Source organism: Podarcis pityusensis, assembly GCF_964106645.2.
Source record: "Podarcis pityusensis genome assembly, chromosome: 18".
NCBI classification, from domain to species: Eukaryota; Metazoa; Chordata; class Lepidosauria; order Squamata; family Lacertidae; genus Podarcis; species Podarcis pityusensis.
This window is the reverse complement of record NC_138043.1, coordinates 2,055,047-2,069,543: the sequence shown is the minus strand read 5'-3', so window position 1 is coordinate 2,069,543 and position 14,497 is coordinate 2,055,047. Positions and strand designations below refer to the sequence as shown.

The 14,497-nt window shown below is 51.8% G+C and overlaps 1 protein-coding gene and 1 long non-coding RNA gene across 2 annotated transcripts in view; both read left to right on the top strand.

The window, feature by feature from the left end:
* LOC308467560 overlaps window positions 1-14,497 on the top strand; it is a 212,134-nt gene that overhangs the window by 136,116 nt on the left and 61,521 nt on the right. The window lies entirely within an intron of this gene.
* The window catches only part of NFIC (nuclear factor I C), a gene marked incomplete at its 3' end in the record, with an annotated part of 59,441 nt that continues 46,646 nt past the window's right edge, over window positions 1,703-14,497 (top strand). The window contains exons 1-2 of the mRNA XM_080988564.1: window positions 1,703-1,859; window positions 12,069-12,600. Coding sequence (XP_080844690.1) covers window positions 1,845-1,859; window positions 12,069-12,600 — 547 coding nt within the window. The 5' untranslated portion in view covers window positions 1,703-1,844. The remainder of the gene's footprint in view (window positions 1,860-12,068; window positions 12,601-14,497) is intronic.

Here is a 14,497-nt window from a genome sequence, read left to right as displayed (position 1 = left end):
CCACTTTGACCTTACAGAGAAAAGATTTGGTCAGTTTAGGAATCAAATGGAGAGGTTTGATCTTCTTGCAGTCCATGGGACTCTCAAGAGTCTCCTCCAGCACCACAATTCAAAAGCATCCATTCTTCGGCGATCAGCCTTCTTGATGGTCCAGCTCTCACTTCCATACATCACTACTGGGAAAACCATAGCTTTAACTATATGGACCTTTGTTGGCAAGGTGATGTCTCTGCTTTTTAAGATGCTGTCTAGGTTTGTCATTGCTTTTCTCCCAAGAAGCAGGCGTCTTTTAATTTCGGGACTGCTGTCACCATCTGCAGTGAACATGGAGCCCAAGAAAGTAATGGAGGCAGTGAGAGATTTTACTTTCTTGGGAAGGACTAGACCATGTGAAAAATGAACTGAATATTTCAGCTGCAGTTCATTCATTTTCAGCTTTGTATTCTTGTTATTTAAAAAAGCACCTAGGCATTCTGTTGTTGTACCCGTAACTTAGGTTCAAGGTGCCATTTAGCTCCTAATTTTTATATCTCAGTTTCTAAGACTATCTTGGCCTCGGCCCAGTAGACCTGAAGGAGCGTCTCCACCCCCATCATCCAGCACGGACACCGGGGTCCATCTCCCGAGGGCCTTCTGGCGGTTCCCTCCCTGCGAGAAGTGAGGTTACAGGGAACCAGGTGGAGGGCCTTCTTGGTGGTGGCGCCCTCTCGTCAGATGTCAAGGAGATAAACAACTATCTGACTTTTAGAAGACATCCAAAGGCAGCCCTGTTTAGGGAAGTTTTTAATGTTTGATGTTTTTAAAACTTTGTTGGAAGCCACCCAGAGTAGCTTGGGAGACCCAGCCAGATGGGTGGGGCATAAATAATAAATTATTATTATTAATAATTATTACAGTGGTACCTCGGGTTACAGACGCTTCAGGTTACAGACTCCACCAACCCGGAAATATTACCTCGGGTTAAGAACTTTGCTTCAGGATGAGAACAGAAATCGTGCGGCGGCGGCGGGAGGCCCCATTAGCCAAAGTGATGCTTCAGGTTAAGAACAGTTTCAGGTTAAGAATGGACCTCCGGAACGAATTAAGTTCTTAACCCGAGGTACCACTGTATTTTCGATTTATATCCCCCCCCTTTTATTTCCCCTTCTCCCTCCGCTGTCTATTTGTCAGTTCCTGCTCGTATACTTTCTGATTCCCTTAAAATTAAGTTATTAACCCAAGGTACCACTGTATAAGAATATTTAGAAAGCACAATGAGGTGATTCAGAATCCAAAATTATTATTATTATTATTATTATTACTGTTCAAGGCATCCCAGGGCGCCACGCTGGTTGAAAACCACTGCTTTAGGGCGCCTCGGTGAGGACAAGACGCTAGATAGCTCCGTCGGTAGAGCACGAGACTCTTAACCTCCAGGCCGTGGGTTCGAGTCCTGCATCGCGGAAAAGAGGGGTTGGGCTAGATGACCCTCAGGGTCCCTTCCACCTCGACGATTCTATGCTCCTATAACTAGCAGAGTCTCTCCTCCTTTCCCTTCTCTCTCTCTTTCTCTCCTTCCTTGCCCCCCTCCACTGCCAATTTCCTCAGCTCCCTCTCATGTCGTGGGGGCAGGCGGAAGTGCCCTTTTCAACTCCCGGAGACCTTTGCGGGGGGCCCTGGCGATCCCGTCGCGCCATGCCAGCCAAACTCCGTCGCTTCCTTGGCAGAAAAGGACGGCAGGCTATTTTTAAATCCAGGAGCGAGAGAGAGAGAGAGAGGCGTTCCTCTCCTCCAGCCTGGGGTGTTTTCTCTTTTTTGGAAACCTCCTTGGGGGTCCCAGCTGGAGGGGGGCGATTGGGTGACAGATGGACCCTACGCGGGTGAGTAGGGCCGTTGAGGAGGGTGGGGAGATTTCAGCCAGAACACAGAGATCCCTTATTATTTCCCCCGCCCAGAACAAGGAAGTTGTGTTTCCTGATAGATTCCGCCCCCTCTCTGATTTGCTGGCCTGCCTGTGACTCTTTCATGAAAAGCCGACAATTTTCCCTCTGCAATCTCTTCTGAGATATTTCCCTTCCCGCTTTGACTGCCCCACCCCTCCTTAACCCTAGGAAAAGTTTGCAAACTGGATCTTTAGGGAAGAAATTCCCAATATTTTAAAACTCCTCGTGCGCCCCATAGGCTGAACTTCGGCACCTGTCTCTAGCGCCGCGACGGTGGTCCTTTTTGAGCACGTGCAGAGTGATTTTTCCTTTCTGCCGAGTCACGCAGGCGGTTTCAACGCTTGTAGGCAGTGATATCTGATCCTGGCTGCCTCTGTGTGTGTGTGTGTCATCCGTCATGTGTCTGTGTATGGCTGGGTCTGGGAGATGCTCGATTTTGCATTTTAAACAGGAAGACAGCAGCACCTTGGTTCTCAAACTTAATCCGTTCCAGACGTCCGTTCCAAAACCAAAGCGTTCCAAAACCAAGGCGCGCTGCTTTCCCATAGAAAGTCATGCAAAGCAGATTAATCCGTTCCAGGCTTTTAAAAACAATCCCTAAAACAGCAATTTGACATGAACCGCTTCTGGTGCAATGGGACACCACGATGGAAACCAGAGCGCACGGAAATGCTGTTTACTTTCCCGCCGCAGTGGTTCCTATTTATCTACTTGCACCGGTGTGCTTTCGAACTGCTAGGTTGGCAGGAGCAGGGACAGAGCAACGGGAGCTCACCCCGTCGCTGGAATTGAACCGCTGACCTTCCGATAGGCAAACCCAACAGGCTCAGTGGTTTAGACACGCCACCCACACCCCTCCTAGCAGTTCGAAAGCACGCAAGTGCAAGTAGACAAATAGGTACCGCTGCGGCGGGAAGGTAAACAGCGTTTCCGTGCGCTGCTCTGGTTTCCGTCATGCGTCAGAAGCAGTTTAGTCCTGCTGGCCACACGACCCGGAAAGCTGTCTGCGGACAAACGCCGGATCCCTCGGCCTGAAGCGAGATGAGCGCCGCAACCCCATAGCCGCCTTTGACTGGACTCAACCGTCCAGGGGTCCTTTACCTTTTAAATACCCGGCTATAAAAGCTGTGAGATATTGCCGGGGGGGCAGGGCGTGGGCAACAGAAGAGAAGAGGAAAGCAAGTCTTTTCAACCACCAGCGATGTCTGCGTCTCCTCCAGAAAGTATACCGTATTTTTTCTTCTATAAGACTCACTTTTTCCCTCCTAAAAAGTAAGGGGAAATGTGTGTGCGTCTTAGGGAGCGAATGCAGGCTGCGCAGCTATCCCAGAAGCCAGAACAGCAAGAGGGAACGCTGCTTTCGCTGCGCAGCGATCCCTCTTGCTGTTCTGGCTTCTGAGATTCAGAATATTTTTTTTCTTGTTTTCCTCCTCCAAAAGCTAGGTGCGTCTGGTGGTCTGGTGCGTCTTATAGAGCGAAAAATACGGTAGTTTTAAAAATCCACCCGGGCGGAAATTTTACCCCTGAAAAGGAGGGCGTGTCCAGGAAAAAGATAACACATGGCAACCCTAGGCTGGGATTTAGAGGCTTCCAAACTGTGCAGCAAAGTGAGGGGCTGACTGCAGCCGCCATCGTGGCCCTGACCTTTGGCATGCTGGTTTATGGGCGTCAGACGGGTGTGTGGGGTTTTTTGGGGGGTATCCTAGCTTGGAGAAGGCTGCTCCCCACTGCCAAGCCGTCGTGGGGGCCGCTCGACGTTCCCTGATTGCCTCTGGGGCACCCGGCCCGGGTCTCTCGAAAGCGGATTAGCTCGACGGCAGCATCTTTCTGGCGGGAGGGAAAGTTGTCGGAGTGGCTGATCGGATTTCAAGCCCTGTCCTGGTTCATTGCTGATCTCCCCCCAGCCCAACTCCCGTCGCCTAATCCCTGGGCTGAACCCAGATTGGCACAGACCGGAGAGAGCTTTTAAAAGCTTTCCACCATCCTGGGAGGCTGGGCTGCGGAGGTTTATGGCAAGGCATAACAGATTGAGGTTGAATCCTGACAAGACAGAAGGACTGTTCTTGGGGGACAGGGGGCGGGTGGGTGTGGAGGACTCCCTGGTCCTGAATGGGGTAACTGTGCCCCTGAAGGACCAGATGCGCAACCTGGGGGTCATTTTGGACTCACAGCTGTCCATGGAGGCGCAGGTCAATTCTGTGCCCGGGGCAGCTCCATCTGATATGCAGGATGAGACCCTCCCTGCCCGCAGACTGTCTCGCCAGAGTGGCGCATGCTCTGGTTATCTCCCGCTTGGACTACTGCAATGCACTCTCTGTGGGGCTGCCTTTGAAGGTGACCTGGAAACTACAATTAATCCAGAATGCAGCAGCTAGACTGGGGACTGGGAGCGGCCGCCAAGACCATATAACACCAGTCTTGAAAGACCTACATTGGCTCCCAGGACGTTTCCGAGCACAATTCAAAGTGTTGGTGCTGACCTTTAAAGCCCTAAACAGCCTCAGTCCAGTATACCTGAAGGAGCGTCTCCACCCCCATCGTTCTGCCCAGACACCAGGGTCCATCTCCCGAGGGCCTTCTGGCGGTTCCCTCCCTGCGAGAAGCCAAGTTACAGGGAACCAGGCAGAGGGCCTTCTCAGTGGCCCACCAGATGTCAAAGAGAACAACAACTACCAGACTTTTAGAAGACATCTGAAGGCAGCCCTGTTTAGGGAAGCTTTTAATGTTTAATATGTTATTGTATTTTAGTGTTTTGTTGGAAGCTGCCCAGAGTGGCTGGGGGGACCCAGCCAGATGGGCGGAGCATAAATAACAAATTATTATTATTATTATTATCCTCCCCATCTTTCTCTTCGAGGTAAACAAAAGCCCAGAACGCTGTGACTTCCGATTGGCTGCAGGAGCCAACCGGAAGCCGCGCTTTGGTTTCCGAACATTTTGGAAGTTGAACGGACTCTGTTTGACTTGCAAGGTACAACTGTAGTTCCACGGTGTTGTTGGTACTCCAGTTCCCAACACCACCCCCTGACTAATAATAATAATAACAACAAATTTATCATTTATATGACGTCTGTCTGACTAGCATGTATCAGCCAATCTGGGCAGGTTTCCAGCGAAATAGAAAAACACCGTGAAAACATCAAACACTTCTTTAAAAACCCACTTCCCTAGAAAGGGCTACCTTCAGATGTCTTCTGAAAGTCCGTTTAACAATTGCAGACCCTCCAAGTCTCCCTATTTTCCAGGGACAGTCCCAGATTTACAGAAGCTGTCCCGGTTTCTGATTTGATACTAGAACGTCCCACTTTTCTTTAGGATGTCCCTATTTTCAGAGGAGAAACATTGGAGGGGATGGAATAGGACGTCCCTATTTTCACTGGAGAAACGTTGGAGGGGATGGAATAGGACGTCCCTATTTCCACGGGAGAAACGTTGGAGGGGATGCAATAGGATGTTCCTATTTTCAGGGGAGAAACATTGTTGGGGACGGAATAGGAGGTCCCTATTTTCAGGGGAGAAACGTTGGAGGGGACGGAATAGGATGCCCTATTTTCAGGGGAGAAACATTGGCGGGGATGGAATAGGATGTCCCTATTTTCAGGGGAGAAACGTTGGAGGGGATGGAATAGGATGTCCCTATTTTCAGGGGAGAAACGTTGGAGGGGATGGAATAGGACGTCCCTATTTTCACGGGAGATATGTTGGAGGGGATGGAAGAGGACGTCCCTATTTTCAGGGGAGAAACATTGGAGGGGATGGATTAGGACGTCCCTATTTTCAGGGGAGAAACGTTGGAGGGGATGGAATAGGATGTCCCTATTTTCACGGGAGAAACGTTGGAGGGGATGGAATAGGATGTCCCTATTTTCAGGAGAAAACAAAACGAAAAGCGCCGCAAATACAAAAACGCAAAATAAAAAGCAAAAACAGACAGACCTCAGCGTAACACTCAAATGGGAAGCGTAACACTCAAAACGGATCTATGGCTCTCAAAACGGAGCACGTTCGGCTTCCAAAAAAAGTTCGCAAACCGGAACGCTTCCTTCCAGGTTTGCAGAGTTTGGGTTCCAACTTGTTTCAGTACCAAAGGCATTTGAGAACCAAGGGACCGCTGTAAGAGTTAGTAGCTTCCCCTCCAGCTGGCGAAATCCTGTGTCCCTTGCCCCGGTTTGTGCTTTTGCGGCGTTCTCATTTAGGTTACTTATTATTACTCCCCCCTTATCTCGGCGCCTTTCTTGGGCTAGGAATGCAAGGCCGCTGGGTTTTCCGTCGCAGGAAGGGGGTGCAAGACAGAGCCCAGGGCGCTTTGATGGCGCGTGGCGGTTTGGTGGCGGGGTGTGTGTGTGTGTGTGTGGACCTCCGTCGGGGGATTATCGAAGCCTGAGCCCAGATGTACACGTCGGCTAATGAATTACTCCCAGCGGAGACCTCACCTGGCTTGACCTCCGCTTAGACTGCGCCCCGGAGAGGGAGAGCTGTCCTCTCGTGACCTTGCCGCTGGGAACTGCGGCTTTTGTTGCATGACATCGCGGCCTCTTATCTCCCCAAACCATCCCCCTCCCAACCTTGAACGAAGGCGGGGGGGGGGTGTGAAAGCAGGAAACACGCAAATCCAAACCTGGGTACGTCGGCGGAAAGACGGGCCGACGTCTTGCGCAAATTAATCTTCTTATCTCTGTTGGTTGTTTTATTTTACTGCCCCAAAGCCCCAATGCGCAGCTTCGTTTGGAAAACTCGCCAGTACCGGGAAACCCAGTGGCATCTAATAAAATGTAGCAGAAGTTCACGCAGTTGCTTATGGGATGGTTTCATCGCCGGTCTTTTTGGACTGGAAATATTGGGCCTGCTTTGAAAGAGGATTTGGGCAAATTACAGAGGGAAAGGAATCTCAGTTGCTGGGAACTGCAGGAGGGGAGAGGGTGAGGCCACATCTGGAATACCGTGCCCAGTTCTGGGTTCGAATCCTGATTGTGGGTTTGAGGGGCTTCTTGGTTGGCCACTGCGGGAACAGGAAGATGGGATAGGTGGGCCACAGGACTGCCCCTGCGGACGCGGGTGGGGCTGTGGTTTAAACCACGGAGCCTATCGGAAGGTCGGCGGTTCGAATCCCTGCCACGGTGGTGAGCTCCAGTCGCTCTGTCCCAGCTCCTGCCAACCTAGCAGTTCGAAAGCATACTGGTGCAAGTAGATAAATAGGTACCACTGCAGTGGGAAGGTAAACAGCGTTTCCGTGCGCTCTGGTTTCTGGTTTCCATCATGCGCCAGAAGTGGTTCAGTCCTGCTGGCCACATGACCCGGAAAGCTGTCTGCGGACAAACGCCGGCTCCCTCGGCCTGAAAGTGAGATGAGTGCCGCAACCCCCTAGTTGCCTTTGACTGGACTTAACAGTCCAGGGGTCCTTTACCTTTTTTTACCTTACCCTGGATCAATGGACTTTTCTCAACCTGTGGGTCCCCAGATGTTGTTGGACTACAACTCCCATCACCCCTAGCTAGCAAGGCCAGAGCTCAGGGATGATGGGAGTTGTAGTCCAACAATATCTGGGGACCCACAGGTTGAGAACCGCTGCTTTAAAGGTTTTGTCTACCAGGGGTGCTTCTGAATCTTGCCTCACGTCCTATGTCCTCACGGCCCTCCTGTAAGCTCACAAGGTACTGTGGTTAAGCGTGCCTAAAACGGCATATATTAAAGGAAACTTTGTACCCAAACGCGGGATGTTGGTGGGGGGAATCGCTTTGCAAAAAATGCAGCTGTCGGGCAAAATTGCACAATCAGCGAACAGGTGTCGATAAACCTGCACTGAGGCGCTGATGTATTTGCACAGGGACCTTATTAAAAAAAAAAAACTTCGAATAAATTTGCAAATTGAAATGTGGGAGGTGGAATTTAAGATGGGGGGGACGAAACGAGCCACTGAAATGGACAGTTTTTGCCCCCCCCCCGTAACTGCTAGGGGGCTTGTGTCAGGCAAGGCGAAGTCATCGAGAAAGGGTTGAAGGATAGACATTCCCAATTAGCAGGGCAGCTGCACGGTTTCATATTACCTGCCCTGGGAAAAAACAGCCTGGCAGCCCCTTTAGATGAGGAAAAGCCATTTCCGTGGCGGGGGCCACGCTTAACCCTTTCCCAGAACTTTGAATTCATTGCTCCATTTTTTCCAAATGCCTCCCTTCCCTCCCTCAGCTTGTGTGGTTTTCCTGATTGGGAATTAATTCAGCATTGAGAAACCTGAGGCCTCGACGGGGGTGTGTGTGTATGAATGTGGCCCTCCACACCTTTCTGACCGGCCCTCAGGACTCTCCTACGGTCACCACACTCCTTGCCAGCTCTGCTTCACATTTCTGGCTAAGATGCCTCCTCTGATCATAGAATCGTGGAATTCTAAAGCTAGAAGGGACCCTGTGGGGTCATCCAGTCCAACCCCGCGCAATGTAGGACCATGCCTCTCTCGAACCTGCAACTTTGGCGTTCATCAACACCACGCTCCAACCAACAGAGCTACCCGGGCCCACGAACTCTCGCCGCCTGGGTGTGGGGATATAAAAAATCGTGTGCATGTGTATTTGTGTAGAAACTAGCTTACTGCGCATGGGGGAAATTTGCATCTGTTTCTGCGCCCACTTATGCCTTCTGGACCCTCCCACCCACCAAGGCCATGTGGCCACTGGAAGGTTTTGCAAGAGGGTCTTCGGCCCCTGGGCTGATTAAACTTCCCCAGCTTGGTTAGATAGCAGAAAAAGGGAAATTATTGGGGGGGGGGGTGAGAGAGATGGAATCTGTAGTTACAGTGGTACCTTGGTTCTCAAACGGCTTGACTCCCGAGCAAATTGGCTCCCAAACACCGCAGACCCAGAAGTGAGTGTTCCGGTTTGCGAACGTTTTTTGGAAGCCGAACATCCGACGTGGCTTCCGGTTGCCTTGATTTCTGAATGGTTTTGGGAGTTGAGTGGGCTCCCGGAACGGATTAAGTTCGAGAACCAAGGTACCGCTGCAAAAGGTAAAGGTAAAGGCACCCCTGATCATTAGGTCCAGTCGTGGCCGACTCTGGGGTTGTAGCGCTCATCTCGCTTTACTGGCTGAGGGAGCCGGCATACAGCTTCCAAGTCATGTGGCCAGCAGGACTAAGCCGCTTCTGGCGAACCAGAGCAGCGCACGGAAACGTTGTTTACCTTCCCGCCGGAGCGGTACCTATTTATCTACTTGCACTTTGACGTGCTTTCGAACTGCTAGGTTGGCAGGAGCAATGGGAGCTCACCCCGTCATTGTGGGGATTCGAACCGCTGACCTTCTGATCGGCAAGCCCTAGGCTCTGTGGTTTAGACCACAGCGCCACCCGCGTCCCAGGTACAGCTGTAGTGATGTGCAATTCTGCAAATCCTGGGAGGTCCAGCAATTTGGGCTGCTTCCTCTCTCGCCGGTGCCTCGGAGCGGATCGCTGCGTTTCCACCAGCTCTGCCAAAACCTCCTCCGCCGCGGCAGGTCGGGAGATCCGCAGGCCGTGGCGTACGAGTGGAAACTAGGGCTCCACCGGCCGCCCAAATCTGCCGCCTGAAGCCGCAGGCTCTGGGTGGGGCACAGAGAATGAAGGGGGGGGGGAGAGAGGGAGAGAAACAACATTTCCAGTCAACCCGTGCAGAGCCAAATTTTCTTGGCAAGGCAGCAGGGCGGGGCGTTTGGCTGCTTGGTTTCTGACCAAAATGCTCAATTACTTGTAAGGGGAAGCAGATTTCAAATTGTAGCTGGAAGCTCTTCTGAAGCGGCTGCTTGTTCCGTCCCGTCCCGTCCCGTCCGTATCCTGCCGCCTCCTCCTTCCCACGAGCTCAAGGTCCCTCCCGTTCCCCGTTTTCTTTCCACAACGGCCCTACCGGGTAGGCCCAGCAGAAAGCAGGCAGTTGCTCTTAACTCGCCGGCTGCAGCTGATGAACAGGAACACTGCCCTCCATTTTTATAGGGTTGCTGTGACCTATCTAACTTGCAGAGCCGGTCTCTTGCAAATAGTGTTCCCCCAGCTGAAAAGACAAGGATAAAAATTCCTTAGCTATAAGCTATGAGTGTGGGACGTGGGTGGCACTGTGGGTTAAACCACAGAGCCTAGGACTTGCCGATCAGAAGGTCGGCGGTTCGAATCCCCCCAGACGGGGTGAGCTCCCGTTGCTCGGTCCCTGCTCCAGCCAACCTAGCAGTCAAAGTGCAAGTAGATAAATAGGTACCGCTCCGGCGGGAAGGTAAACAGGCTTTCCGTGCACTGCTCTGGTTCACCAAAAGCGGCTTAGTCCTGCTGGCCACATGACCCGGAAGCTGTACACCGGCTCCCTCGGCCAATAAAGCGAGATGAGCGCCGCAACCCCAGAGTCGGCCACGACTGGACCTAATGGTCAGGGGTCCCTTTACCTTTAAGGTAGTCTCTATGGGAGTATATTGTATTTAATTATGGGGTATCAGAGTTTTTAGGGGGCTAACCATTCTGGGATCACTGGGATAGCAGGCTTGTTGGTTTCTGATTGTCTGATTTTTTTCAATTTCATTGTTCTGTATGGGACAATGACGATAAAGATTATCGTATCGTATACAGAAGAGGCAATCCTTCCTGAGAGAGCCGAATGCCTCTTCTCAGCTCTGGCATGAATCCACGGGGTGTCCTTGTAAGAATGCCTCTATGCAGAAGAGGCAATCCTTTCCGAGAGAGGAGAATGCTTCTTCTCAGCTGAGGCATAAATCCACGGGGTGTCCTTGAAGGAATGCCTCTGTTCAGAAGAGGCAATCCTTCCTGAGAGAGGTGAATGCGTCTTCTTAGAGCGGGTGTGTATCTACCCAGATATGTTTGGTGGAATGCGTCTATGCAGAAGAGGCAATCCTTTCGGAGAGAAGGGAATGCCTCTTCTCAGATCAGGCATGAATCCACCGGGATTTCCTTGAAGGAATGCCACTACGCAGAAGAGGCAATCCTTCCTGAGAGAGGTGAATGCCTCTTCTCAGCTCAGGCATGAATCCACCAGGGTGTGTTTGGAATGCCTCTACGCAGAAGAGGCAATCCTTTCCAAGAGAAGGGAATGCCTCTTCTCAGATCAGGCATGAATCCACCGGGATGTGCTTGGTTGGAATGTCTCTACGCAGAAGCGGCAATCCTTTCTCTGATAGGCGAATGCCTCTTCTTAGACCAGGCATGAATCCACGGGATGTCCTTGAAGGAATTCCTCTATGCAGAAGAGGCAATCCTTTCCGAGAGAGGCGAATGCTTCTTCTCAGCTCAGGCATGAATCCACCAGGATGTCCTTGTAGGAATGCCTCTACGCAGAAGAGGCAATCCTTTCCGAGAGAGGCGAATTCCTCTTCTCAGATCAGGCATGAATCCACTGGGATGTGCTTGGAATGCCTCTACGCAGAAGAGGCAATCCTTTCCAAGAGAAGAGAATGCCTCTTCTCAGATCAGGCATGAATCCATGTGTTTGGAGGAATGCCTCTATTCAGAAGAGGCATTCTGTGCTGGTCCCGGGGGGAGGTTACCGTGGGGCGAGGTCCAGGACCTGAGTCGAGGGTCGGCAGACAGTCCTCCACGGGCGAAGCGGGGTCCACAGCGAGGAGCCGGGCAAGGACAGGAACTCTGGGGGAACAGGACTGGGTGCTGGCCGAAACAGCTCTTCAACGACGTTGCTCCCGCAACCTGGGACCGGGCTGACTGGCCTTTATCTTCTCTGAGGCCAGGGGCGGCCCTGGCCCCCAGGAGACCCGCCTCTCCTGGCCTTAAGGCGAGCACGCCTCCTGGGAGAAACCAGTTCCCTCCGCCTCTCTGCCCTGAGCCTCTGCAGCTCAGGAGAGGCTGGAGGGTTACTGGACCCGGGGGAGACTCACCTTCCCCTGACAGGGCTGGTAGAGGCGCACCTGTAAGCACTGTGTCCTCAACCACCTCTGGAGCCAGAGTGGATTCACCTGGTGCCTGCTCCTGAGGATCCGGCACAGGTGCAGGCGCTTCAGAATCAAGGCCTGCCCCAGTTCAGCCGGCCCTGGAGGCGGGGACTCCTGTGCAGGCTGGGATTCCTCCAGTTCAGCCTCTGAATCGGATTCCCAGGCCATCACACCTTCCCTCTTGAGAGAACGGATGTGGGACTCCCTCTTGACTGCCTCTCTTTCTCTCTCTCTCTTTTCCAGGATGAGTTCCACCCCTTTATTGAGGCACTACTCCCCCACGTCCGGGCCTTCGCCTACACCTGGTTCAACCTCCAGGCCCGCAAGCGCAAGTACTTTAAGAAGCACGAGAAACGCATGACGAAGGACGAGGAGCGGGCGGTGAAGGACGAGCTCCTCAACGAGAAGCCCGAGGTGAAGCAGAAGTGGGCGTCCCGCTTGCTGGCCAAGCTGCGGAAAGACATCCGCCCGGAGTACCGGGAGGACTTTGTCCTTTCCATCACAGGGAAGAAGCCCTCCTGCTGCGTCCTCTCCAACCCCGACCAGAAGGGCAAGATGCGCAGGATCGACTGCCTCCGACAGGCCGACAAAGTCTGGCGGCTGGACCTGGTGATGGTCATCCTCTTCAAGGGCATCCCCCTAGAGAGCACCGATGGGGAGCGGCTGGTCAAGGCCGCCCAGTGCACCCACCCCATCCTCTGCGTCCAGCCTCACCACATCAGCGTCTCCGTCAAGGAACTGGACCTCTACCTGGCGTATTTCATCCGAGAGAGAGGTAGGCGGGAAAGACTCGCTTCGCGCCTCGGCATCCGTGGGACTTCTTGGTGCAAACAGAGGGGCGAATGGAGTCAGGGGAGGGCGTTTCGTGGCGCCGGATTAAGGGAGGGGCATTTTGTAGTTGTGAAAGAAAGGAGGGCATTTCACAGTTGTGAATTAAGGGAGGGCATTTTGCGGTTGTGAAAGGGCATTGCGTAGTTGTGAATTCAGGAAGGGCATTTTGTGGTTGTGAAAAGGCGTTTTGTAGTTGTGAATTAAGGGAGGGCGTTTCGTGGTTGTGAATTAAGGGAGGGCGTTTTGTAGTTGTGAGTTAAGGGAGGGCGTTTTGTGGTTGTGAATTAAGAGAGGGCGTTTCGTAGTTGTGAGTTAAGGGAGGACGTTTTGTGGTTGTGAATTAAGAGAGGGCGTTTCGTGGTTGTGAATTAAGGAAGGGCATTTCGTGGTTGTGAATTAAGGGAGGGCGTTTCGTAGTTGTGAATTAAGGGAGGGCGTTTCGTGGTTGTGAATTAAGGGAGGGCGTTTCGTGGTTGTGAATTAAGTGCGGGCGTTTCGTGGTTGTGAATTAAGTGCGGGCGTTTCGTGGTTATGAATTAAGGAAGGGCGTTTCGTGGTTGTGAATTAAGGGAGGGCGTTTCGTGGTTGTGAATTAAGGGAGGGCGTTTCGTGGTTGTGAATTAAGGGAGGGCGTTTCGTGGTTGTGAATTAAGGGAGGGCGTTTCGTGGTTGTGAATTAAGGGAGGGCGTTTCGTGGTTGTGAGTTAAGGGAGGGCGTTTCGTGGTTGTGAGTTAAGGGAGGGCGTTTCGTGGTTGTGAATTAAGGGAGGGCGTTTCGTGGTTGTGAGTTAAGGGAGGGCGTTTCGTGGTTGTGAATTAAGGGAGGGCGTTTCGTGGTTGTGAATTAAAGGAGGACATTTCGTGGTTGTGAATTAAGGGAGGGTGTTTCACTGTTGTGAGTTAAGGGAGGGCCTTTTGCAGTTGTGAATTAAGGGAGGGCATTTCGTGGTTGTGAATTAAGGGAGGGTGTTTCACTGTTGTGAGTTAAGGGAGGGCCTTTTGCAGTTGTGAATTAAGGGAGGGCGTTTCGTGGTTGTGAATTAAGGGAGGGGCATTCCGTAGTCGTGAATCTAAGGAGGGCATTTCTTGGTCACAAATCAAGGGATCTCCTCTTGCAGTCATGAATTTTGTAGTCATTTTACAGTCATGAATCACCGGACAGCCTTCCTTGGTTGCGAATTAAAGGATAGGTTTTAGTCATAAACTAAGGAAAAGCATTCCTTGGTCACAAACGAAGGGGCAGATGGATCTGTCTATTTTGGTTTTTCTTGGATCTTGTCCCCCCCCCCCCCCCAGCCTGTCTCAGCATTGAGTTCGTCCCATTTCTGCTTGCAATACCAATTTAAAAATTCTGCGTGGGATTTTGCACAGATATTTGCAGGCGTTTCTCCTGGTACAGCGGGGGTCGTACCTTGCAGACATTTTACTTGCGCCAGTTCAGCTATATGACCGTTAAACTGCCTGGTGGGTGGGATCCTTGCTGCAGAGCACATTTTGAGGGATAACACCATCTCGGCTGACCCCTTCATTTGGGAAAAGTGCAATCTGGGGTCGCATTGTGTTTTAAACACGGGCCGAATAACAGTGTACCATAAGGTTGGCATATTTCAAAAAGTAAAATTCCTGACAGCCCCCACCAAATTTTCAACCACCAAAATTGTTGAGCTTTTTGGGGGAAATCTCCCCCCCAAAAATAGTGGTTTTAAGCTTACATCCAGGTTTCCTCTGACATTTTGCAGAATTCCCCCCTGACACTATTTTTACACCCGAAAACCAGGACATGTCGGGAATTTTCCAAACGTATGGCAAGCCTAAAGGTAAAGGTAAAGGGATCCCTGACC